Source organism: Cucurbita moschata, unplaced genomic scaffold, assembly GCF_002738365.1.
Source record: "Cucurbita moschata cultivar Rifu unplaced genomic scaffold, Cmos_1.0 Cmo_Scf00013, whole genome shotgun sequence".
In the NCBI taxonomy this organism is placed as follows: Eukaryota; Viridiplantae; Streptophyta; class Magnoliopsida; order Cucurbitales; family Cucurbitaceae; genus Cucurbita; species Cucurbita moschata.
Window position 1 is genome coordinate 5216909 of NW_019268529.1, and position 25957 is coordinate 5242865.

The window sequence follows — 25957 nt, forward strand, 5'->3', positions numbered from 1 at the left end:
AAAAAAAAAAAAAAAAAAAAAAAAAAAAAAAAAAAAAAAAAAAAAAAAAAAAAAAAAAAAAAACACTTTGTTTAGTGAATATCTTAATCTATATACTTTCAATTTGATAATGTTTTTAACAAAATCATTTTTACCATTTATTGTTTTTGTAATTGAAGCAAATTGATCTACCATTTCATTGGCTAAATTAAGTAAAAATAATTAAATTCTTCATTTGTTTTAACAATATTATTATTATTTCAAAAATTATAATAAACTTTCTGCCTTTACATCATAAAGATTTGGGACAAACTGATGATCTAATTAGTTATGTGGATGGCTCTGGTGAACCTTGAATTACCACCACTAAATTTTTTTTAAGAGTGTATACGAATTGTTATCCATTTGGTTAAACATTTATACGTCACACCATATTATTAATATCTATTAAAAACATATAATATTTTAAAAAATTTATAATAATCTTACGAGATAGAATAGAGTTGGATTGTAGCTCTATTCTACAAAGTTGTTGAGAGAGCGCCCTTGACCTAACAGTCTAGAATATATATATATATATAAAGTTTTGGAAAAAGGAAAAAAGAAAAAAAAGAAAATCCCGGGATGAGCGGCGAGGAGTGGTACATTGGTACGGAGGGTGTTTCGGAAGTTTGTTTGTTCACCGAGAAAGTGTGTGGTCAATTCATTTTTCTGGTGAGGCGACGACGGCATGCCTCTTTCCCAAACACATTTTTCATTCCACCAACGAACCTTTTCAGATCCATTCAACAAAATAATCCGATTTCAGTATCAATTTCAAAATGAATCCACAAAAATCACAAACAAAAAACTTCAAATCTCTGTTCATCTTCCCGGATCCCAAAAGATCACGGAAGGCTGTTTCCTATTTACATCACAAACTAACACCATCCATCATCCATCCATGTCTACAAAACAGATTCAAGAAAAAGAAAGAAAATCCGGATTGGAGAGAGACGAGAGAATACTCTGGAGGTCACGTGACTCCTGGTCGCCGATTCGGATGGCCTCTAGGACCCGCTCGAACACCAGCACGTGGCAGGGTATTCGAAGGACGCCTTTCTGTTCGTAACCGTATTCCTGAGCGGATTTCTCTAGTAGAGTAACGAAAACCGGGTGGTTCAGTAGTTCCGCGCTCACGGCGAACCGCTCCATCTCGTCGCCGACGTACACCGGGACGTGACCCTGGGGGACCGGGACGGCGCCTTCGGATCTGGAGCGGCGGAATTTGTTGGCGGCGGCGGCACGGAAGGAGTGGGCGCGGCCGGGGCGGCGGGCGGCGGCGGCGGAATGGGAGTGGAGAAGGCAGTAGTGGGACTGGGAGGAGTCGGCGACGCGGGAGAGACGGCGGATGAGGTGCTTCATAACGGAGTGGGAAACAAGAATGTTGCAGAGGGGAGAGAGAGAGAGAGAGAAGGGATGGGGAGATTTGGGGTTTGGGAAAGAGATGGAATGAGTGTTTGTATATAAAGTGGAAGAGGAGAAATTAATTAATTAATTAATTTTAAAAAATGAAAAGGAATTGATTATGAAATTGAAATGAAAGGGAAGGTTGAGAGGTACAGGTAGCAACGTACTTTCCACTTTACTTTCTCAAAATATAATTTAAAAAAAAATAGAAAAGGGATCAGATATTTTTTTTAATTTGTTAATTTCTATCAAAATTAACATTTTTTTTAAATTTTTTTTTAAAAAAAAAAAAAAAAAAAAAAAAAACGAAAATCACGAAAATCAAAATGGACAAAAACTTAGTTAAAATAAAAAAAATTAAAAAAGACAAGAAGTGGAAGCACGCAGACCAACAAGGAAATTATTTAATTATTTATTTTAATGTGAGGAATTATAGTTATTTCCGTAGCGCATTTCAGTACAGTTCCGTGATTTGGATTCCCTGTTTATCTCATTTTCTCCACCACCTTCCTTCACCCACGCGTGATATCGACGCTCCAAAGTCGACGTGTAGTCGTGAGTTTCAGCCCAATTTTCCGGATGGGCCATGGGATAAAAATACAAAATAATTTCTATTTTTAAGTAAGTAATTTAATAATATAATTGTTTGTTTTATTTCTTTAATTTATTAGTATGTTCTAGAAAGAAATTGAAAAAAAGGAAAGAAAATAGCGGACAGGTGGCAGGATGAGAGTGGTGGTGGGGTTGTTGATTAATAATATCCGCCACACTATGTGGAGAGTTGATTAGAAGATAAGCATGGGAAATAAATTAATATGATTCAACCGTGGTACGATAGGACCAATAATTTGAAACCACTTACAACGTCTATTTAATTTTTAAATCTACCTCATTTTTTATATCTATTAATTGTATTTATGTATTAACCATAAGAATTTTTTTAAAAAAAATTCTAGAAAGAAAACGAAGAAAGAAAAGGAAGAAAGAAAATGAAGAAAGGGATTGGGAGGTCCTATCCGTGATGCCGTACGGTCAAAAGGTACAAGGAGAAAAGTACAAGGAACCGGTGAGGCCCCCACTCAAAGCTCCTTTCTTTTTATTTTTCTACGCAATCTCCCCTTTTCTTCTGTTTGGTAACACTCTTTACATATTCCATTCAAGGACATGCCTATGCTTTCAATTTATTTTCATTTCAACTTTTAGTCAACCCTTTCAATTTCCATATTAACTTAATCTAATTCTTTCTCCACTCATCTTTATATTGACGTTTTAAATATCGATTTAGCGAACCAACTGTAACTTATTAAGTTAGAGAGAGATGAATTGGAAGACAAGGACAAACCAAATGCAATCAAGTTTAGTCTAGTCTCAATTGTGTACATCCTCAATACCATAGTAGGTATAGATTTGTCACAAAATGTGAGACCCTACATGAAAAATTCTTTACAAGGGTATGAAAAATTCTTTATAGAGATATGCAGTCTACTCTACCTCAACTTGACACATACTTCAATCTAAGGATGAAAGCGCGTTAGACACTATATAGCATCCACATGAGTATCTACGAGAAAAAAAGGTAGATGGGTGACTAGATTCTCAAAATCAAATTCCACAATTAAAATTGGAATTAGGGTTAAGGAATATTTAAATTGATAGAAGAAGAAGAAGAAGAAGAAGAAGAAGAAAAAAAAGGTAGGGTTAAACGGCCTTATGAGAAATCAAAAGCCAAAATAGATGAGGCATCATAGAAATATAAATTGTTTAATGGATTGCCCAAATTTGAAACCCTAATTGTCCCACCACCAACCTCCGCCCAACTATTATGCTCTCCATCTATCCCTCCACTTCCCTCCTCCATTTTTCCCCCAATCACATCATCCCTTTCCACTCAATTTTAAATCAAAAATAAATAAATAATATTCTAAAGAATTTTTAGATTTTAGATTAACATTAATATTCTAACCATTATGTGCTGCTTGCTTAAAAAGTTTTAACTTTTAACTAAATCTCCAACCAAGATTTCCCTTATCTATCTATAAAGCTTTTGGTTAGTAAATAAAAAGCTAAGTGGAAGGACGCTAATATTCCAATTACAATCCTCTCATTACAATAATCATATTAAGATTTAGAATCGGAATAAATTCATTATATTTATTTTAAATTTAGAATTTTTATGAATGAGGTGCGGAAAAAAATTGTTTTGTTTGTATTAAATTAAAAAAAGAATATAAAACTGTGAGTTGAGGGGGGATTTTGATGCGCATAGCTTATCGTAAAAGTGCATTAAAGGCGGTGTCTTTATTGAATCGGATTGTGGGGATTTTGGGGCAATATTATTATTATACATATAAAGTTATTTGGATTTAATTGTTTATTTATTTAAATTATTTATTTATTTGAAGGGCACGGTGAATGAGTTAAAAAGGAAGGAAAATACAAGGAAACTTCAGGGTTCGGACAAAACTAGAATATGAGGACATAAAGCATTGTTTTTGGATTTTTCCTCAAAATAAAATATTTATCTTAGTTTATGAAAATTTTTAAATATTATTTTCATCCAAATTAAAAAAAAAAAAAATGACATTCCCACAAATGAGAGTGGATTGTGAGATCTTGCAGGAAAAGAAAAATAAAACATTGTTTTCATAAAGACGTGAAAACTTCTTAATTTTACTAAATTTTTCGAATATAATCATAAATTAAATTTATGTTTAAATTTTAAAACACGGACTAAATTGGTCATCGTTTATGGGACCAACGTAGACATTTTGAAGTGATAAAAGTCCAAATTTAATCAATTTTGTTTATACTAATTAATTTTTTGTCGGTTAAATGGTCCAATAATTAATATTAAAATATTAATTTCACATTCGTGTATAAAAGTAAACGGCTGTGATTAATTTTGGTTGGGGATATATATATATATTTTAATTAACTCCAAAATTCCAAAGAGTTCTCAAAATTTCAAATCTTTTATTATTTTAATTCTATTTTTAAGGACTCAAATTTCGAAACCGACTATTTTTGTACTAATTCTTTGAAAATGAAATGCTCCCACCGTTTTTAATTATTTTATTAAAATTATTTAAGGTTGGTAAAAAAAAAATAAATGAATGAATGAGAAAATAAAAGGGTAGTGGAATTATTGGTGGATCCGTTGAAACCCTCCCTTGTACGGATGATCTTTTGAATTTATGGGTCCCGACCCCGTAAATCATTAAATTAGTTCTAAGAGTAAAGACTATTGTCACTAATCAACCCGTATTCATATGCTTCTTAAGAGCTCTGTTAATATATAAAAAATGTATCTCCAAAAAATAATGGTGAATTCTCTTAAGTATTTTTGTAACTATCTTATTATCAGGATCACTCTCGTTCAAATATAATTTTGATTTATTTATATATTAATTTTTTTTTGTAAAAAATATTCAAAAAAATTCTTATCAATATATGAACAATTCATAGATTATTTCAAAATAAAGTTATTTTTTAAAAGTAAAGGTTTAAATATTTTTTTTTATTTTTTTGAAAATTTAAAGTTATTTATTAAAATTTTGAAGTAGGATACTTTTTGTAGAAGGAAATATTTATAAATGTGAGAGTGGTCAAGTCTAACCGAGCCGTCTGGGAAGCTGAGCCATTAATTTCACCCTTGGCTACGTGGCATTGCTCACTGGGTATCCCCACCCCTAATTTCTATCTATTATTTATTTTTTTTATTTTTTATGGCTCTTCTTTTCTGCTTACTTCCATACACTTATTGTTTTTTTTTTCACAACCCATATTTTAAAATAAATAAATAATTTAATATTCAACAACGCAACTCCCAGTCTACTCGACCATAGTCTGAATAAATCACAACTAAATCATAGCCGATTAAAGAGTTTATGTTTGGGCTTTAAATGTGGCTCGTCCTATCCAATAGAGTTCAGTACTAGTCTCGAGAAAATAAGATGAAGAAACTAAATCGACACGTCAAATATTTACTCCATCTGTGCACGTTTGCAAAGATTTGGAGTCAAATCAGGCGTGATGTTCAAATTTTACTCTGTGTATGTACGTTTGGGAGATTTAGAATCGAATCGAATGTGACATCCGGAAAGCTTTTGAAAAAGGAGGAAGAAAAAAGGTAACAAGTATGGTCTGTGTGGGGGAAAATTGCGACAACAAAGCTGAAATATCAAATTGTATTGACCAGTAAAGTTGTTGGGCATTGATTGTGTGTTTAATGTAGGCGAAGAAATTTGTGCTCCAATTATGTTGGCCTTTAAAATAGCCCACTTGGACACTTAAATGTTGTATTTAGAGTGTGAAATGGGAGAAAATTTAATAACATCAAAACAAGAAACTATAGAAATTGTGTTTTATTTTTCAATAAAAGGGGCCGTGCTTTGCATTGTTTCAACCGTGCAATTGTGACCATCCAAATAGATTTTAAAACTATGAATCTTATGACGATAGGCAACAGGTTAAAATGGACAATGTCTGTTAGCGGTGGACATAGGTTGTTATAAATGGTAACAGTAAGTGGCGTGTCAACGATGATGCTTGGGCCACCTAAGGAGGGTGGATCGTGAGATCCCACATCGGTTGAAAAGAGAAATGAAACATAGTGAGACTGATAACAATACGTAACGGGCCAAAGTGGATGGTATCAGAACTAGGGCTAGACCCGACAATATATAAGATGAGTTTGGTGATTGGGTCGAGATGAATGATGAGTCCTTGTTCTCTTATTTTTCTAACTACGTGTTGAAATGCTTTGTTTTGACTCTAACCATCACCGTATATGATATAATTTGGAGGTTAGTTTTGGAAGAACGTTTGAATTATTTAAAAATGTTAAAAATGTGTTTTTAATTGATTAAAGGAAAGTATTTTATTATTGCCTATTGTTGTTGTTGGGCCAAAAGCAAACAAGGGTTGGGCCCATCACGTTTGGTTTGAGACAGAAAGTGGGCGGGCTTTTTGAATCAACACACACCGTACGATTTTAGAGATTAAATTTAAAATTTTGTAATTAAATAATAATAATATTATTGTTTCTTTCAATCTTGTTTATATAATTTTAAAATCTCTTAACATTTTAGAGATTCATATATTATGGCAAAATAAAGTAAAATAAAATGTAAGCCTAAATAATAATAATAATAATAATAATAAAAGGTTTAAACCAAATTTGAAAACTTGAAATAAAATAATTTATCGGTCGGGGGTTCTGGTTCTGCTGTCTGCCATAGGGAGCGTCTCCTTTCTTCTTCTTCTTCAATTTCCGTTTCTTTCAACACGAACTCAGACCGAATTTGATTAGTTCGAGTTCATTTGATTTGGGGTTTTGTACATTAGGGTTGGATTTCAATGCCTATGGCCACCGCACCCTTGAGCAAGATCGAGCGAGCCCACCAGATGTATCGCGAGGGGGTCTATCTCGAAGCCCTTAGGTTTTACACTGAAGCGCTTGCCATGGCCACGACCTTGCCCCAGAGGATTTCGCTTCATAGTAATAGGGCTGCTTGTCACTTGAAACTTCATGATTTTAAGAAGGTAAATCTATCTCGAACCAATAACAGCCCACTGTTTAATTTGGGGATTTGTGTCCATGTCTTGATTCCCGATGAACAATTTCTGTTGCTGTTATTACGATATTGAATTCTTATTTCGAAACTGTAGTGTTTAGACATGATTAAATTGAATATTGAGCTTTAAATCATGGCAATCAAACCCCTCCATGCCTGATAACTCTGTTGATTCCATTTTAGGCAGCAGAAGAATGCACGTGGGTTCTTGAACTCGATCACAATCACACTGGAGCGCTAATGCTCCGTGCCCAGACTCTCGTCACTCTCGAGGAATATCATTCTGCTCTCTTTGATGTCAACAGACTTATAGAATTGAACCCATCATCAGAAGTTTATCAGAATCTTCAAACTCGTCTCAAGACACAATTGGTATGCCCTTACTACTTTTTCTTATCATGCTGTTTGTTATGTCATAGTTTTCATTTTGATCTTGTTAATTTATAATGTCTATGGTGAACGAGTTGTATTAGAATTCATTTTGTTTGTATTACTGCAAGTCTGCAAGATGCTGTTGTGATTGATTGCTGGGCTTTTGTTTTGTTTTTTGAAAGTGAAAGAAATGGTTGAATCTTGTTCTATCTTCAACTTATGGTTCTTGCGTGATTTTGTTTAATGTATACTATTATGCTTCTTTTTCTGCTTAAGCCACTTGCTCCAATACTCGAATCAGAAGTAGAGATAGAGCTAGAGCTAGATTTTGTTTAATACATACTATCATGCTTGCGGCCATTGGTAAGTCATCTTTTTTTCTGCTCAAGTCACTTGCTCCAATACTCGAATCAGAAGCGGAGCTAGAGGAGGAGGACGAAGACGACTATGATGTTCAGTTCAATGCATATGCAGCCAATGAGAAGTGCAATGAGGGAAAAGAAAATGTTGTAGCTCCATGTATTGAGCAAGTACAGAAACCTAAGCTCAATAGCAATTTGACAAACAATACCGTTATCCAGGCAGCTCAGGGCAACGGTGGAGTATCTAAAGGAGGTGGCAATCAGAAAGCTGAGGTCAAAATGATTAGTAAAAGTGAAGTTGTTGCCCCTCAACTACAGGGCAAGAAGGTCACAACTGACCTAGATCCTAAGGGCTGGCAAACAATCCCAAAACCAAAAGGACATTCAACTTTAGATTATGGACGTTGGGATATAGTTGAGGATGATTCTAGTGAAGATGATGACGATGATGAGGAAGAAGAGTCTGGACCTCAATTTCGTTTTCGTCTTAGAACAGTTGGCGTTAAATCCGTGAAATGAGCTGACGATGCATCATACAATCAAATGTTTTGCTGTCTTGATAGAAAAATGACACAATGAGCAACTCTGACCATTGTGGATTTGGAAATTCACGTGTAAGATCAGTATTGTTGAGACCTTCAGAGCTGTGTAACATGTATTTGGTTACGAGCAAAATTAGCACTGTGAATCTGATCGACGAGCAACCTCTGCACATAAGATTTAAACAGATTGGTTCGAGTAATGTGTGCTGCAAAACATCAATGTCTAAGTGGTTATCAGAAATGGACAATCCTGTAGGATTGATGTCTTGGACATGGATGATATTTCTGGTATCTGCTGTTCGATACATGTTTCTGTTTCCTGAGAAGATATGGTACATATGTTATCATTCGCAGTTCGCCACCAATTGATGGTAGACTCAACAACACATAAGCTTCAAATTTCATGATATTTGGAAGAACAAATACTTGTAATGATGATAACTGAATGAATCATTCATTAACTGCTCCTTGATGTACCTCTACCTCTGTTGTTTACTTGTGTTCCTTTGTTTCTTTGTCAGTGTCTTGTTTTCTGTGTCTGGCTTGTTTTCTTTGTGTCTGGCTAGCTACACAGCTCAAGCTCACCGCTAACAGATATGATTCGTTTTGGCCTGTTACGTATCATCGTCAACCTCACAGTTGTAAAACGCGCCTACTAGAGAGAGGTTTCCACACCCTTACAAGGAATGCTTCGTTTTCATTTCCACACTCTTATATCGGCTAATGGTGGGCTTGAGTTGTTATAATTTAAGAGTGGAAATGGCGAAATGCTAATATTATTGTACCAGTCTTGGCATTCGTCTGATCGGGATGAGTAGCCACTATGAATTGCTCGAAGAGATGGATGGTTTTGGGAATAGGCTAAGGTTGCTTCCGAGCAATCAAAAGAATTCTCTGGCTTGAAATCTTAGTATAATTTATTAGGCTTTTAAGTTATTTTATTTATATTTACATACATTAATTATGGTGGCTTATATTATTAATTTTCATTCAAATTTATTTATATATATATATATATACGGCTATTTTATATAATTTAATTAATATAAATTATAAGAGTTTTAATAATTAATTTTAAAAATATGTAATTACAAATTTAACCAATTATAAAATAAAAATTTAAATTATAAGAGTATATTCTAAAGTTTATTAAATTTATATAAATTGATAAGAGTGAAAAACTTTTAAAATACATAAACCAAATATTATCAGTTATTTTGTTATTGTTATTATTATTTTGGGAGGTTCGTCCCATCGTACGAAAGCAGCGTGAGAATGGAGAAGGCCCAAGTTTCCATAAAAATTCTGAGCTTAGTTCACTGTCGAGTGCTTTCTGTTCTATCTTCCTCATAAACCCTAATCAACCATTGCCAAATTCTTATTATTTTTCTGGGCATTTTCACCTGCCCTCATTATTTTTGCCCCTAATTTATCTCCTTCTACTGCAGCAATTGCCCGAGTCCTTGCAATTCCTGGACAATTTCTTTCCTTCTCTTCGTCCAGGTTTTAAAGGTAATTTCAATCGCATCATTACCCTATACTTGTTTAACTTTGATTACTTGATTGTCAATCTCGTATGTGTACGAGCTGTTCTTTTGTTTGCGCAATTTTTGTTCCTTTGAATCTGAATTTTAGTTTGGGAAATACTCGGTGTCTTCTGTTATGATTGTTGCATTAAAAAGGTTATGTTATTATTGGTTCTCTTGCTTGGGATATTGGGTCCTTTCTGGAATGCACTTGCCCTTGCTTTAGCCTTTGATACAGAATTGAATGGAAAGTTTTTATCGAACTGAGGGGAGGGGGGAAATGAAATGTTTTGGGTTTTTCCTTTTATTTTTCTCGTTATGTAATGTTCAGAGGAGCCTGACGGATTTAATTTTCTCGTGGAGTTTGGGGTGTTGGGCATTTGATGAGCACTGTAGTTCGCGTTTGGTAGCTTTTCATGGAGATGCACTATCCTTTGAAACTTTTCTTAGAGAGAATTTTTGTATCTTTTCAGTGTCAAAGCTCCCAGTTTCTCCACCTGAAACTAGTAGTTAAAAATGATCGGAGTTGTGGCTGCTTACTCTATACTATTTGGTATTGCTAATTCACAAGAAAGTTTATCATCATCATTTGTTTGAATTTTAAATATTTTATTTTGGTTTCAAATATGTCTTATGGTTTTAGGTTGTAATTTGTAAGTTACTGGATTTGGTGTATCTAACTTTTGGTTTCCTGAATCAACTATTATTGTCTATGCACCTTCTGTAACAGTATGCACATGGAGAATTTATCGTCTACTGAGCCATCGCATCAGGCAATTTATGAAAATAGTGATTCAAAGCAATCACAGGATGGGTTGGAGGATGGTTCTCGATGGTATTTTTCTAGGAAGGAATTAGAAGAGTATTCACCTTCTAGACAAGATGGGATTGACTTGAAAAAGGAGACATATTTACGGAAATCATATTGTACATTTCTCCAAGATTTGGGAATGAGACTTAAAGTGTGAGTATTCTAAAGATCTGTAAATGTGTTATTGCCTGTAGACTTATGCCTTCTATTCTGTTTCTCCAGTGAAAGGCATTCAATTTTTTCCCTTTTAACTGTCATTTCACTTTATTTAGAGCCTTCAAGAAACTCGGTCCATTCACTCCCTGATTTGATTTATTTCCAAGTGTTAAAGAGAGAGAGAGAGAGAGAGTAAATACACTCTAGAGCTTTTTCTATACTCCAGTTCCTTATGCTATTGTCTTATTTAGATCTAGCCGAATATGTAAATGCATTTATTATATCAACAAATAAATTTTATTGAATTGCTTCAAGCAGCTTCCTCTCTTTCTCCGTTCTTTTGTGTGTGTGTGTGTCTCTCTCTCTCTCTCTCCACCTTCTCCCTGATAAGCTTGGCTCTTTTCAACATATTTCTTCCATTTATTTGTCTTTTATTTTTGGGGTCACAAAGGGTGTGTTTTGCGATGCAAAAATTTTCTCATGGATGAATATTTGGTTATCTTTGGCTACCGCAAGTTTTTTCACCCATGGAAATTTGAATGGATGATACTTGCTATATATATATATGGACAAGAAACAAACTTTTCATTGATTTGTAAATATAAAAAATATTGAGTACAAACTCTCATGGAAAGTTTTAAAAAAGCATATGAATCAAAAGAAAAATGCCAAGGGGTGAAAATAAATGCTCCCCAATTCATTCAAATATCATTATGAAAATAATTTGCAAATAAAGAAGAAAGGATCCAACAATAAAAAGCTCTAATGTTCATGTGATCTAACCCTTTTTGCCATACTAAATGCTTTTCTTTGAAGGTTCATTGGTTTGTTTGAAACCAAATTTCAGTATTGACGGTATTGACAATGTTAACCCAAATTTAAGGGAGATATTGCTACCAGTTTGCTTTTCTTTGTCTCTAACTACGATCTACTATTCTATTATCTCAAATTATCTCAAATTATTATTCAATCCATTGTGATCTTTGTATCTATTTTGCAGTTAATTATTTAAGCTATTATGCAGTCCATTGTGATTTTTGTATTTATTATGCAGCCCCCAGGTAACCATCGCTACAGCAATAATTTTTTGCCATAGGTTCTTCCTTCGACAGTCTCATGCAAAGAATGACCGAAGGGTAAGTTCATTCTTCCAGTTTTTGTTGAGAAATATTTATTTTGTGTGCACAAGACAGAGAATTGTTCTCTCAAGGTGGAGAAATGATATATTTTTGTTTTACTAGCATATCTCCATCAACTCTTTTTGGAAAACTTCAGATGCTGAAGGAAAAAAAAAAACCTTTTAAAGCTGCATTGTGAATTCGATCATGATATGTAAGTTCAATTTTGAGCATTATGGAGCTTTATGGATTGCAAGTTCAATTTTGATCATAGAAGCTTTTTCCTGATAAGTTGAAGACTTTATTATGAGAGCCCGTGGATGACTGATGTGGAAATTTGATGTCCATGGACCATGGGCATCTATTGTTCTGTTGCTCACGTAGGAATCCCAAACCTCTTCTATGATGGAATTTCTCATCGATATATAAATTGTGCAATCTCAAATTTTTTCCGACTTATAGGGAATGACGATACATAGTTAGACTTTTGGCTTGCCTAGGGTCCAGAGTTTGAGCATTTGCAGGATGATGTAGCTAGTCAATTTGGACCTTTTGTTTCAATAGAGGTCATTGACTTTGACAAATTTTTTTAAAGTCTTTTGAGCCTTGATATAGAAATAGGAAGAGGTTTAGGGATTGGTGCATGTTAACATTCTACTCAACTCATTTGAGAAGTTGCTCTTTTTTTTTTATTACTGAGTTGTTCCGGGGTATCCTAAAAGAAAAGGTTTTTATACATCCCTTTCTTACACTGGTGAGAGGCAGTTGCACAACAATTTGCTCATTTGTTGAACAGTGCAACGTAGAGATGCCTGCTTCTCGCTCAAAAGAACCGCTCACTAGCTCTCGTAAAGTCAGTAGTCAGCCTAATCAGGAGTGAACCTACCTTGTTTACGCTGAAATCCGAGTTGAGTATCTAGAAAGTTGGTTTGTCTATTAGTTTTCTTTTAAGGAACACCATCGTATTGTTTCTACTTTTTCCAACTTCTCCTTTGGCTGTGCCATTCTCTTTTGTAGGTCCTTCCCTTTTACTTTCATTTGTCTTTATGGAAATTGGTTTCTTATCCAAAACGGAAAAAAAGGTCACCTTATGGTCTTTATGGAAGTTGGTTTGTTCATATAACATACATCATTGCTTCAAAGGCCAAGTGAAATATTTTGGTTCAATAGGGTGATAACCGTTTAATGGAGACTGTGTTTTGAAAGGAAAAAAAATTGAGGGGAAAATACTAGTCGAGTCACCTGTAGGAACCCTGTTAATTTTTTTTCTGTTTTTGTACTCTTAACTAAAAATCTTGTTATTGTAGCTTGATGCCAAGTTCTGCCAAATAGGGAATCTTTTTGTAATCCTTCTTCTGTACTCTCCGTTTGAAAATGAAATATTAGTTTCTTTTCAAACTACACACACGCATAAACATCACTGCTTAGGTCCACCGAGGCACAACAACATCCTGTTTCTCAATTTTTCCTGCACTCTCATGGTTTGAGACCTTGTATCTAGTAGCTCACAAGCCACTTTGATTATGTTGGCTTCGTTTGCTTCATCAATTTCTTTGTTTCTTACGTCCCGAGTGGTAAGACTTGCATGGCCTTCTTCTTACACTTAAGTTGGGTAGGCATTTTTCATCACAGTGATCATGAGTCCTCCCTCTTTGATTTAAATTCTGCGTTTTATAATCTCTGGACCATTTCAGTCTTTGATGTGCTTGAGCTACACATAATGTGTTGTTGTCCACTTATTAGTTCCAGATCCATAGTATACATGTATGGCCTTGTTCATACACTTGTGCTTAGTATGTTTTAGAGCCAAGGGTTTTGTTGTTATTAATATTCCTCCATCCATTGAGCTTCCATACCTCCACATTATGGAGGCAACCAAATTTTGTTTGCATTTCCATTCTATCATTTCGTTTCCCCCATCCATTGCAGCTGTAGAACACCCTCAACTGCACAATCAGCCTTGTTGGCATACGATTCCTTTCCTGTCCTACATTTAATGGAACTTATAATTCTTCTCTGGTAGCTTCAGCTTTTGGTGAATCAGCAAAGTAGCATGTCCTCAACCTCACAATTGTTATTTAATCATGTATTAACTGCCTCCTACATTCATTCCAAACGGTTTTCACATTTTTCTGGCACTTCTTTGACTTTGATCACTTGTCAGCTCTTGTCTCACATTTAGCATGTAAAATGCGCGAGGTAGGAGTCCTAGTACGTTGGAATGCATAATGGTCATTTTCATTTTTTGAAAAATTTGTTACATTTACAAGCCTTTTGTTGTGCTACATAAAAGGTGTTCAAATGGAATCTGAAGCAGAGCAACCTTTCGCATAAGGTTTAGCTCATATTATGTATTGAGTAGATGATGTTATTTTAGTGCCTCAGTTTAGTTTAATTTTCTTGCAGACAATTGCGACAGTGTGTATGTTTCTCGCAGGAAAGGTTGAAGAAACCCCTCGCCCATTGAAGGATGTTATCATGGTTTCGTACGAAATCATCAACAAAAAAGATCCTACTGCAGCCCAGAAAATCAGGCAAAAGGTATCAATTGGTTAGAGTGGGTCTATTTTCTGTTCATATTTCATGGTGGCTTGAAACCTGTACCCATGTGTTTTCATTTCTGACGTTGTTATTGCTTATGCTAAACTTCAGTACCGGATTCTTTATTCTTTGTTTATTATAATTTTCATCTTCCCATTTGTCTTAATTACAATTGGGCTAGTAGATCTTTTACTTTTGGCTTCAGCAACGTTGTAAAATTTTAATGAGCATTGTAATAGACTATGATTTAAAAGAATTAGCATTGTGGTTTGAACACCTGGCAGCTAAAAATTTGGTCTATGGTGGGATTTAGTGGAAATAAGATTATGTTTGACACAGCCATCACGGATTAATCTGGAGGTTGTTCAGTTCAACTCTGGACTAAATGATTAATTTGTCTCCCTTGTTAGATGAAAATGAAAGCATGTATTTATTTAAACATATTCACATAATCTCCTGCAGGAGGTGTATGAACGGCAAAAAGAGTTAATTTTACTTGGGGAGAGGGTTGTTCTGGCAACTCTTGGTTTTGATCTTAATGTGCACCACCCCTACAAACCCCTTGTTGAGGCAATTAAAAAATTCAAAGTTGCTCAAAATGCCTTGGCTCAAGTAGCTTGGAATTTCGTCAATGATGGGTATGGGCTGTATGGCAGATTGCATGCCTTGGTTTTTGTTATTGCCTATAGATAGATGGCTTTTCTCCATTCTCTTTTCTTGAAATGGGGATGTGGTATGCAGATTGCGGACATCTCTTTGCTTGCAATTTAAGCCTCACCATATTGCGGCCGGTGCCGTTTTCCTTGCTGCCAAATTTCTCAAAGTTAAACTCCCATCAGATGGGGAAAAGGTGTGGTGGCAAGAGTTTGATGTCACCCCACGGCAACTGGAGGGTCAGTGTCAATGCATTTTCTTTGAATGTACAAGAAGAGCACCGAAAACTGATGTTGCTCCTTGGACTTCATTTTATTGAAGTGCATGCTCAACAGTTTTTCACCTTCTGTTTCCCACATCTAATGTTGTGAAAACCTACAGCTTAAGCCAGGAAAAAAGTTCACCTGTCTATTGATAAAAAATTTCACGCAGCAGTTATGCGCTTGGAAAATTATCTGTTTAACATGTTTAACTGTTCTCATTTTCCCTTTTGATAACTGGATGCGATTCTAACAGTGAACAGTTTTTTTCTGCAGAAGTCAGCAATCAAATGTTAGAACTTTATGAGCAAAATCGACTGCCACCTTCTGGTGAAGCTGATGGAAACATTGGAAGTGGTCCCACTAATCAACCCACAACAAAAGCTCCTACTAACAGTGAGGAACGGGCTGTAACGGACAGTCGTGCACTTGGTGCAGGTATTGCTACTTCAAGACTCGGAACCTCAAAAGCTGGTTCATCTAGGCCAGCATCTGAACACTCATTTGCAGGTGATCAGCCATCGAGAGCAATGCAGAATCATAGTGTTGAAAGTTCAAATGTAAATTTTAGAAGTCCTTCCAATCACAAAACGGGTAGTGAATCTAAGGTTCGACAGGAGATGGAGCCATCGGCTTTCCACGACAAGGGAAAGGCTCAAAACTCGACAAGGCTGATGTCAGAGGGATTGGATGAGCAAGACCGTAGTATCGGAAGTTCAAATGTAGATTTTGGAAACGATATGAAGATAAATGAAACGAGGGATGCAATGGAACTGAAAGACAAACATGTAATACGAAATATAGATTTTAGAGAAGGTACATTTGGCAAACCTCAGGAAGCTATCAAGATTGATAAGGATAAAGTAAAGGCTGCGCTTGAGAAACGAAGGAAATCTCTTGGCAGTATGACCCAGAAAAAAGAATTGGTGAATGAGGATGACCTCATTGAAAGGGAGTTGGAAGCTGGGGTTGAAATGGCTGCTGGCAGTGAGAAAAACAAGCGAGAACAGAGGCAAAGTTGGAATAAGTCATCGAATAAACAGGAACCCGAGGATTCGTATCAAGATAAACATCGAGAGGATGATAGAGATGAGCATCCTCAACGAATGCGGCAACAACCATTGTACAATCTAGATTCTAGCAACATGGAAGAAGGTGAGTTTGCAGATGCTAATGAAGTTGGTTATGGGTATCAGGAGTCCCCAAAATCGAACAACGGTCGCAAGAGAGGCAGGGAGCTCACAGGCTAGACTTTTGAAGATAAAGCGAAGGCAAGGTGTGTCGTGTCGTGTTGGTGCAGCTGCTCAAACAGGAGCGACCACAAGAATCATACACCGGAGAATAAATGTTTGACAAGCTCACCAGAGTTTTATTCAGAATGTTTTAGGTATTAGTCTTTCCTAGAATCACTCATTGTCCAAGATTTGATGTAGCTGTTCACTTGAGCAATTCAGATTAAGGGCTACGCTCTCCACGGATCCTCTTAGAGCCTGATGTTTGTATGGCAGCTTCTGCTATGCTTTCATGTAATTCACAACTTTAACAAAGCAACGATTTTGAATTACTCTCTGGAGGGTCTCTTCGACAACATCACAAGAATTGTGATGATTAATTGTTCATTTATAAGTCGAGCTACTAATATTTCAAAACCCAAATCTCAGCTTGGTCCTTGTGCTAATATGAATGAATACAACGCATGATTCAAGAAAAATAATATGATAGTGATAAAAACATGTTTTAGTTCACTTTGTTGTTCAGTCTTACTTGAAGTGAAGTTCTTGAAATTAGCCCTAATTGAGGGAGTTGAGAACTAAAATGAAGCCGTTTTGCTTTCTTTAGGATGGGTTGAAGTTTGGAGGGAAAAGCTTACAAATTTGAAAATGGGAGCAAACAAAAATCCCCTTTTGAGATTTCCTATACAACTTCAATCCTATCCTTTACCTACCCTTATTTCAAACAACGAATTTCAAAATCGGACCAAAGCAATAAGAAAAGGGAGCGCAAGATACTCTTCTTTCTGAACATTTTTCGCGTCTGTTAAGCCCTAATTTTCCTCTTCGATCTGGATTTCTGTCTGTCTCCCTTTTGCTGCTTAATCCTCTACCTACCGCTACTCCGTCTGTGATTCTTAAGAGTTCGAACGGAGAGATCGAGAATGTCGCAGAGTGATGGGCTAGATTTCCATCTGTCGGATGAGCTTCTGGCGGTGATTCCAACGGATCCATACGATCAGCTCGATCTTGCTCGTAAAATCACCTCCATGGCGATAGCATCTCGTGTTTCGAATCTCGAAGCTGAAGTGGTTAGGATGAAGCAGGAGCTTCAAGAGAAGGAAAGGGCCATCTTCGACCTGCAGGGGAAGTTGTCTCACCTCGAGCACGCGAACCAGGAAGCTGAGTCTAGGTTGCAGATTGCGCTTGATGATAATGTAAGTGGGTACAGTGTTTGTTACTGGAACTGCTTGGAAGATTTGTTTTTTTGTATTGGCCAATCATGGAGAAATGGCGATGATTGTCGCTGTATCCCTGTTGTGTTGAGATATTTTTCGATTGTGGAGCATCTCAATTTTCCGCGAAGATGTATGGGTGATAGCTCAGTACTTCGCTTTTGGTTCGAAATTCGGGAAAGGCCAAGATATTCCGTATTTTCTTCTTAGCATCGGCACTTCAGAACATAGATTATCATCTAGCTCTGATTATTACATGATGATCCGAATTTAAGACTTGGTGTCATACCTGAATTTAGAATTTCTGATTTGCTGCTATTCCGAGTTGAGCGATAAAAGTTAATTGAGGACTAACATCGTGTGAATAGAGCGGTACGGAAATGTGGTTTGGGGTTTTAGATTCTAAAGTCTAATAGAATATTGGCATTGCTTTTGGTAAACTCTTGAGCTTAATTCTCTAGTTCCTCAATGAAGCATATTTGAAGTAATGTTGGTTTCACTACTTGTTATTTATTTTGTTTTTTTGTTTTTGTGTTTATGAAGACGAGGCTTTCCAAGGAACGGGATTCACTATCAACGACTTCCAAGAAACTTGGACGTGATTTGGCAAAGGTGAGATTGAGATCACTCTTATACAGAAAATAGCTACTTTTATATCTCTGTTGCATTTAGCTTTGGTTGGCTACTAGTCTAACTTATAGTGAAAACTTCTTTATGTTTTGCTCATAGACCTTTTAAGAGCTAGCATATGACCCCATTACGCCATTGATACCTCTAGACTTGAGCATCTGCCTGGCTTATAAATTCATCAACAATTCCTTGATTTCTTTGCCTCCTATCTCGTCTTTAAATCTTAAAATATTTCGTGCTTATCACTCTGAGTTGGCTTCATGGGGGTTCGGTCAGGATATCGGGAAGTCGGGTTAGGGTAAGTAAAAAGTAAGATAGGCACTGTCTATTTCCTTAGATAGCCTGATAAGTTACACTTGGTTAGAATTCATATTTCTTGTCATAAGGCTGGTGTGTTTTCTATTGACAGCTGGAGACATTTAAGAGACAACTTATGCTATCATTGAGTGATGAATCCTCTGTAAGTTTCCTGGTCCATAAATGTTTCCAGTTATGTTCGGCTGATGTGATAATGCATAATTCTTCATGTATAATTTCTTCTGCGTTGTCTTCTTTTAACAGCAAACTGAAACTGTTGATATTGGGACATGTGATCAAGCAGTTCCTAAAGCATCATATACTGTCAAGGGTAATATAGAATTCCTTGTCCTTGTTTTCCTTCAATTTTGACATCTCAACAAACCATTATGTTCTTGGTGTTCAATTGGACTTAACTCTCACCTGACTTCAGATGAAGTAACAGATGGGCCCGCCTCACATTCTTTCAGTGGTTCTAATGATGCGAAAAACACAATAGATGGAGGTATTGTGGATTCTACCCTGCTCAATGCAAACTATAGATGATAAAGAATTGATAACAGTTAGATTATAATCATCTATACTTAAAACAATGCGTTAATTGAAATCCTGGAGAATGTTGACTGCCAGTTGATCTTCGAGGAATTGTCTTCAATTTATGGTGGATAAATTATACACTCATGGCGATATTTCATCTTAAACAGGAAAACATATTGGACAAAGATATTCATCGCCATATATCACCCCAAGGCTCACTCCCGCTGCAACTCCAAAGATTATTTCAACAAGTGTATCCCCCAGAAGGTATTCCACCGTTGCTACCCCACAGATAACGTCTGGTTCAACTTCTCCAACAAAACCCTCATATGATGGACGGATTGCACTATCTCCATGGTATCCGTCAAGCCAGCAGTCTTCAGCTGCAAGTTCTCCTCCTCGTTCTCGTCAACTGGCTGGTAAAGAAAGCTTTATTTTTTGTCTTGAAGTTTTCATCTCTTTCTGTGCCTTTTTTTATTTTTTATTTATTTTTTATATTACGATTCTTTTAAACCCTTTGCACTTAAATGCTGTAGGTCGCCCTGCTCGAGTTGATGGCAAAGAATTTTTCCGCCAAGCCAGGTCTTTTTTCTTTTTACTTTTTTTTTTTTAATTTAAATTTAAAAATTTAGAAGTAGAAAAGAACATGTTGTCTGATGAATCAGTAATTTATTCCAGGAGTCGTCTGTCGTACGAGCAGTTTAGTGCCTTTCTTTCTAACATAAAGGAACTCAATGCTCAAAAGCAGACCAGAGAGGTAAATCTATCGGTTTCTAACAGTTTGCTATGAACTTTTACTCGTTGGGACCTTTTTTGTTTACTAGTAGTAAATGGTTTCAACTGCCTTTGCTTCCAGGAAACTTTAAGAAAAGCAGAAGATATATTTGGGACGGATAACAAAGATCTTTTTGTGTCATTTCAAGGATTGCTTAACCGCAATGTTCACTAGGAGGCCCTCTCTGTTCTTGAGATTATTTACACCAAATAGGATCTTTCCTTTTAGAGTATTAGAGAGAAAATCCATGAAGTTTGTTCTGAACGGCTGCCTTCCTCCCTCTGAAGGCCTATGTATGCTGCATGCAGATTCACTATGTTTTTGTATAATATAAAACATCGAACCCTCTTGTAGTTGAAACTTCATTTTCCTGTAGAAATAATAGAGTTTGGTTTTTTTAGCGAAGTGACAGAAGCAATAGATTTCAAAGGGGTTTCTTTCTTACCTCCATCAAGTGGTTTTTTTGTAGCATCTGAAGCTGCAGCAGTCTCTATGACAACTCTATTTGGGAAAAGTACTTAGTTTCAGGCTATGTTTCTCACTTTAGGTACACATTCGAAGAATTGAAAGGGGGCAGTGCCGCGCTGTGCTGTGAAGTTTGCATTTAAAGGAGGGAAGTCAGTGTGATGTGATTGAAAGAAACTAACTTGTTTTATGATGAAGGCCAGTGTTTCACTAATATTAATATGTGTGAAATATCAGCAGGGGCTTGCAGAGAGAAGCAACCCAGAAGCCTGATCATCATGTGCTCCAAAAATCAGCGTACGTTCACTTACAAGCTATCTCTCTTCATCACAGCGCCAACTTGTCTAGCGACGTACCAACTTGGGTGAGATTGATGTGAAATTCTGAATTATTAGATGGTGACTCATGGGGTAAACCCTCAGGTAAAAGTGATGCTTCTTTCTGCCAAGAAAAGAATGGGAATCATTCTGTTTTTCGCTTTTCTTTTTGGGTTAAATTATTACTACTTTAGTCCATTGATCTAACCCCCTTGCAGTATGGCAACGTTTTGCTGTTTTCACATGCTAATAGTAGTCTTCTTAGTCTTCTTCTGTGACACTTTTTTTTTTTTTTTTTTTTAATTGGATGAAGAGAAATGATGAGGTAACATATAGGTAAATTCACAGCACCATTCTTCCTTGCAAACCACCCTCCAATTTCTCCCTGTGATATGACTTCCAAGAACTCCATTCCTCAAAACCCATGGCCATTCGTACCAAAAACTCGAGAACCTAAATCCCGAGAAACGGTGAAGAACCCTCTTGATTAAGGATATATGTCTCGAACATTAGGCCGTTAGCAGATAGGAAGTATTTGAAAGTAGGGTTGAAGGAAGGAAGGATGGAAAAAGGTGATGAGAAGCACCCGATACTCGTAGGCTTTACAAAATATTAAAAATTCCTTCAAACGCACACAGCCAGATGGATGGAAACGATAAGAATTTGGTCAAAGGAATCTTCAGAAATTGGCTGTCACTAATTTTGATAAGATTGAGGTTCTCAATTTGTTCCTTCTCTTTCAGCATATATATAATATAATATATATGTGTATATATATAGATTTGTTTGGTATTGCCTTTTTTTTTTTTTTTTTTTTTTTTTTTTTTTTTTTTTTTTTTTTTTTTTTTTTTTTTNTTTTTTTTTTTTTTTTTGAATCTCTAGCTTTCTTACTTTAATGAGAGATGTAATTCCATTATAAAAAATCACAGCCATAAAGGTTAGTGTTCAAATGAGAAAAAAATTAGACTAAATATACCTTTCATGCATTTGAACATTATTAACGTGTATGGTTGTGAAGAATGAGTGAGAGATTCAATGTATTGAGTTTTTACTGTTTTAGATCTTTTTTTAAAATGTTCTTACTTTGAAGAATTGTTGATTTTATAAGTTAAGACGTATAGAAAGTTTGCAATTTTTAGAAACTTTTATTTTTCATTATTTTTTTAAAGAGTAAGCATGCAGAGTATACCTATCCTCAGCCCAATTGGAATGTGTATATCATCTTACTATGCTCATTCTCATGTTTTAAAGGTTTTGGAAATGGGTACTACTTAGTGATGATGTTTACAGTAGGAGTAGCACTAACACCCAAAAGCCACTCGTTCAACCCAATTTTGCTGTGATTGGACGTAAATAAATGCAGAGTTGTAGGGGGAAGAAGGGGTTTTAGATAATGAAAGAACATAATAATACTAAATGAATCCAATTCTGTTGTTGATTGGAAAGAGTGAGAGTTAGAAATGAATCTTGTTTGTGCCAAAATGTTGAAGAAAACAAGGAAGAGACATGAATGGAAACTGTAATTAAGAAGAAGCCTTCAGATTTGGGTATATATTGTTGTACTTTCCACTTCTTCTTCATGCTCTCTCTGTTGTATCATCTTGCCAAGCCAAACCCAACCCAACCCAACCCATGTGTTCGATTCCTTTCTTGCCCTCTCTCTAACTCTCTCTCTCTCTATATATATATCTATATGTTGTATATTATATATATATTTAAAGGAGAAAAGAAAAAAGGGTTCAGTTGTTTTGGAAGTAGTTAGTCTGAGATAGCACTTTAATCAGTACCACAAGAATACCATTCGCACGAGGCCTGCCGTTACTCCCTCTTTTCAGGGTTCTTCCTCTTTTTCCCTTTTAACTTCACCTTCCCCATAAACTCCTTTTAACTCTTCCTCACTTTCTCCTACTCCTTAATTATTCCTAGTAATTAAATTCATAGTTACAGTCAAATTCAAACAAACGATGTACTAGAAAGAAGTTTGAATCTCACGTCTATTTAACCTATAGGACCTTTGACCCCTGAGGACCCACCTTGAAATTGGTGGAAGACCACATTTAAACGTCTAATTAGAAAGGAAAAATAAAACCACTGTTCTTCTCCATGCCTGCCTAACTATGTCTCACTCACATAATAATTGGAAAAATCGATCATAAATGAAAATTCCCAAAATAAATGACAATTTTAGGAAGTAGACAACTCTAAGATTGGTCCCGAGAAAGAGAAAGAGAAATTAGCATGATGTATTGGAGTTTTGTTGTAAAATTGAGAAAAACATAGTAAAATGGAGAAATATACGGTCAGGTGACCGAGCTGCCCAGCCCCATGCAAGGCAAGTTGTTGCATCAGTCAACTTTGAAGCTTCTTCATGTTGTGTTTATCTATAAAAGTTGGATGCCAAATCCAAAGCGTTGCAGTTAACAGAAAAAAGAGCATATTTTGTGAGACCCCAAAGAATCCTCTCTTCCTTCCTTCCTTCCTTCCTTCCTTCCTTCCTTTCACATCCTTTCCATGGCTTCATTCCCTCATCTCTACTCTGATCATCTTCTTCCTCCCAACACCAACAACACTTTCTCTGATGTCCACACCCTATTAATGCCTGCTGGAGACTATGGAATGTGTAGCATTAGGCCCAATCATCATGTCGATTTGGCTGCCGGGGGACAGCCCTTCATCATCCCCTCCCCGTCCGATGCCCTCTCGCCGCTTCTAACAATGCCATGTCCCGTCTCCGACATGACTGTCCCGTCCTGGCCTGAGTCTAACATGGGATTGTATGGCATTCACAGCTTCATCGGCAGCCAGGCAGCGTTGCCCGGGGCATGCGAATACGGCGATGAGGTCTTCGGGTACGTGCCTGAGTTGAAGCCTGTGTATAGCAGCAGCAAGTATGAAATGGGCGGCGTGGAAGAGAGTAACATTAAGGTGGCAATTCGGTACTCAGAGGAAGAGAGGAAAGAAAGGATTGTGAGATATTTGAAGAAGAGAAACCAGAGGAATTTCAACAAAACCATCAAGGTTCTTACAATTCGTCTTCTTCTTCTTCTTCTTCTTCTTCTTCTTCTTCAATAAATAAACTAAGTGCCTTCATCATTGATTTTGGTTTGTTGTTTCACAGTATGCATGTCGGAAGACGCTAGCAGACAGGAGAACACGAGTACGAGGAAGATTTGCTCGCAACAACAACGAGCTCTGTCACACTCAGATCCCTCTCCAAACCAACCAATTAAACAAACAAAGAGATCAAACGGTAACAACATTCTATTTTGTTTGTATGTTTTTGTTCATAAAGGCGAGAGCTTTCCATTTTTTGTATGTTTTTGATGATAAAGTGGAGAGCTTTTTGAGATGGGTGGGTCAATTTCCTTACTTTTTGTTGTTTTTTTTGGACAGAACAAGGAAGAGGAAGAGAGTTGGCTGCAAGAATTGGCAGCAAGTTTAATGTATTTACCTTATGTCACAGATTTCAGTGGCCTTGATCATCATCTGTAATTATTTCACAATTATTACAAAACTACAAAATTTTATTAAAAATCACTTTTTTTTTTTTTATTGAACATTTTAGTTTTATAACATAAATTTGAATAATGGATCCAAATAACCCGAACTAAATAAACCAACCATTATGATTGTTTGATTTGAAAAAATTTATAATTTAAGCAATGGATCTAAAAATTGTTCGTTCCGGACCCAAATTAATCCATAAATGCACCTCTATCAGATACAAATTTTAGCCGAAAAATATTAGAAATATTTAAAAATTTAGAAACGGAATAATTTCTTTTGGGATTAATTTATTTTCCCTTTTTGATCTAAAAAAGTGTGAAAGGATTTGAGGAAAAGGTGATGGAGAGGTCACATTAGGGTTTTGGGATGCTAGGACAGCACTAATTAACTAGGTAGAAGCTTGAAGGGGTGGCCTATTCTGTGGGTGACTTATTGCTCCTTCATGTTATAATTAAAGAGGCTTTCATGGATTCTCTCTTACCTTTTGCCCACTTTTTTAATTTGGTGGGTTGAGATTGAAGCCATTTGTTTTAGATTCTTTTTGTTTCGTACACCGACCCATAAACGTATCATTTGAAAAGAGATCTTAACGTTCAATGCGAATATTGTCTTTTATTAAAAGAATTCTCGTACGTGTAAGTAATAAGGACAATATTTCTATTGACACTGAGTCGATCGTATATATAAGTTTAAAGTGGACAATAACAAGGTAATTCATGAGTTTGTCAAGTCCGTTAACAACCTAGATCTATACACGAGCATACAATATAGCTCTTTATTTTATGTTTCTCAACATATTTGCTTTAAGGGTTGGAGTTTGAGTTCGGCTTCTTAAGCTTAGCTTGTATGGAAGGAGGGGTTACCAACCGAGGTTTTATCGAGAAATCCAGCTGCTTGAACAGTGACTCACTATTCAAACCTTCGTATACCATTTTCTTTCGATCAATTTTTCTAAACATGCACTTAATTCGAAGTCTTTCAAGTCCCTCCCTCGAACCCTAAGTTTACTAACCTGAACCTACCATAGATGTCTAACATGCACCTAAGTTTGGTATAATCTCACCTATGTTTACCAAGAAAAAGTAGGGTTAATTATAATCATACACGACGAAATATTTATAAATTTGGGCATGGATGATTGATCGACAGAAACCCAACTTGCAAAAGGAAATCATGCAACAAGTGGTGGTTGTTCATAATCAAATCACAAACCCATAAACATGTAACAAATGATCATGAAGCACTCAAAGTTTACATATGCAAATGATATCAGTTCTTTATTGGAAGAGATGAGAAGAAGAAGTTGAGCAGAATCAGGCACAAAGAAACATTGTGGTTTTTAATGGGATTCTTATTTTGGCACCATTTGTGACCCATGGAATTAGGGAAAAAGGAGATTCTACTTGGTTATCATTACAAATTCAACATTTTTTTCTCACACACTAAAAAAAAATGTATCATGTTTGAACCTTATTTATATCAAAAACCCATCAAGGGAAAGACCAGCAATCCAACATAATAGAATAGGAGGAGTAAATCAAATGGGTGATGATTGATACAATAATGTTGCAATCATATAATAGCAAGAAAGAAAGGTAAAGATGACCACATTGTGTTGATATAGGGTAAGTAAGATG

General features: G+C 36.0%; 5 protein-coding genes across 8 annotated transcripts; 4 read left to right on the forward strand and 1 right to left on the reverse strand.

The window, feature by feature from the left end:
• Positions 1-815: 815 nt before the first annotated feature.
• On the reverse strand, positions 816-1447 carry LOC111451539 (auxin-responsive protein SAUR71-like). Its single transcript, XM_023092012.1, has one exon. It carries the CDS (start codon positions 1381-1383, stop codon positions 940-942), a length of 444 nt encoding a protein of 147 aa, XP_022947780.1. The 5' UTR covers positions 1384-1447; the 3' UTR covers positions 816-939.
• A 5195-nt stretch (positions 1448-6642) lies between these two features.
• On the forward strand, positions 6643-8745 carry LOC111451026 (FK506-binding protein 59-like). Its single transcript, XM_023091257.1, has 3 exons — positions 6643-6972; positions 7188-7376; positions 7766-8745. Exons 1-3 carry the CDS (start codon positions 6787-6789, stop codon positions 8255-8257), a joined length of 867 nt encoding a protein of 288 aa, XP_022947025.1. The 5' UTR covers positions 6643-6786; the 3' UTR covers positions 8258-8745.
• A 739-nt stretch (positions 8746-9484) lies between these two features.
• LOC111451681 (cyclin-T1-3-like) lies at positions 9485-16969 on the forward strand. 4 transcript variants are annotated; one of them, XM_023092184.1, is made up of 8 exons: positions 9485-9792; positions 10280-10359; positions 10537-10770; positions 11828-11909; positions 14298-14432; positions 14895-15070; positions 15174-15325; positions 15623-16969. In XM_023092184.1, exons 3-8 carry the CDS (start codon positions 10538-10540, stop codon positions 16594-16596), a joined length of 1752 nt encoding a protein of 583 aa, XP_022947952.1. In that variant the 5' UTR covers positions 9485-9792; positions 10280-10359; position 10537; the 3' UTR covers positions 16597-16969. The 4 variants fall into 4 exon arrangements, with proteins under 4 accessions (XP_022947952.1, XP_022947953.1, XP_022947951.1 ...); XM_023092185.1 differs by lacking the exon at positions 10280-10359 and having other exon boundaries at positions 15623-15784; positions 15857-16969; XM_023092183.1 differs by lacking the exon at positions 10280-10359.
• Positions 16970-17186: 217 nt separating this feature from the next.
• On the forward strand, positions 17187-20436 carry LOC111451870 (uncharacterized protein At4g15545-like). The gene is made up of 9 exons (XM_023092465.1): positions 17187-17774; positions 18336-18404; positions 18832-18882; positions 18984-19050; positions 19153-19224; positions 19424-19675; positions 19793-19838; positions 19935-20013; positions 20113-20436. Exons 1-9 carry the CDS (start codon positions 17502-17504, stop codon positions 20203-20205), a joined length of 1002 nt encoding a protein of 333 aa, XP_022948233.1. The 5' UTR covers positions 17187-17501; the 3' UTR covers positions 20206-20436.
• A 1468-nt stretch (positions 20437-21904) lies between these two features.
• LOC111451492 lies at positions 21905-24348 on the forward strand. Its single transcript, XM_023091938.1, has 3 exons — positions 21905-23831; positions 23932-24063; positions 24207-24348. The coding sequence occupies exons 1-3, from the start codon at positions 23325-23327 to the stop codon at positions 24303-24305; spliced, it is 738 nt and encodes a 245-aa protein (XP_022947706.1). The 5' UTR covers positions 21905-23324; the 3' UTR covers positions 24306-24348.
• Positions 24349-25957: the final 1609 nt, after the last annotated feature.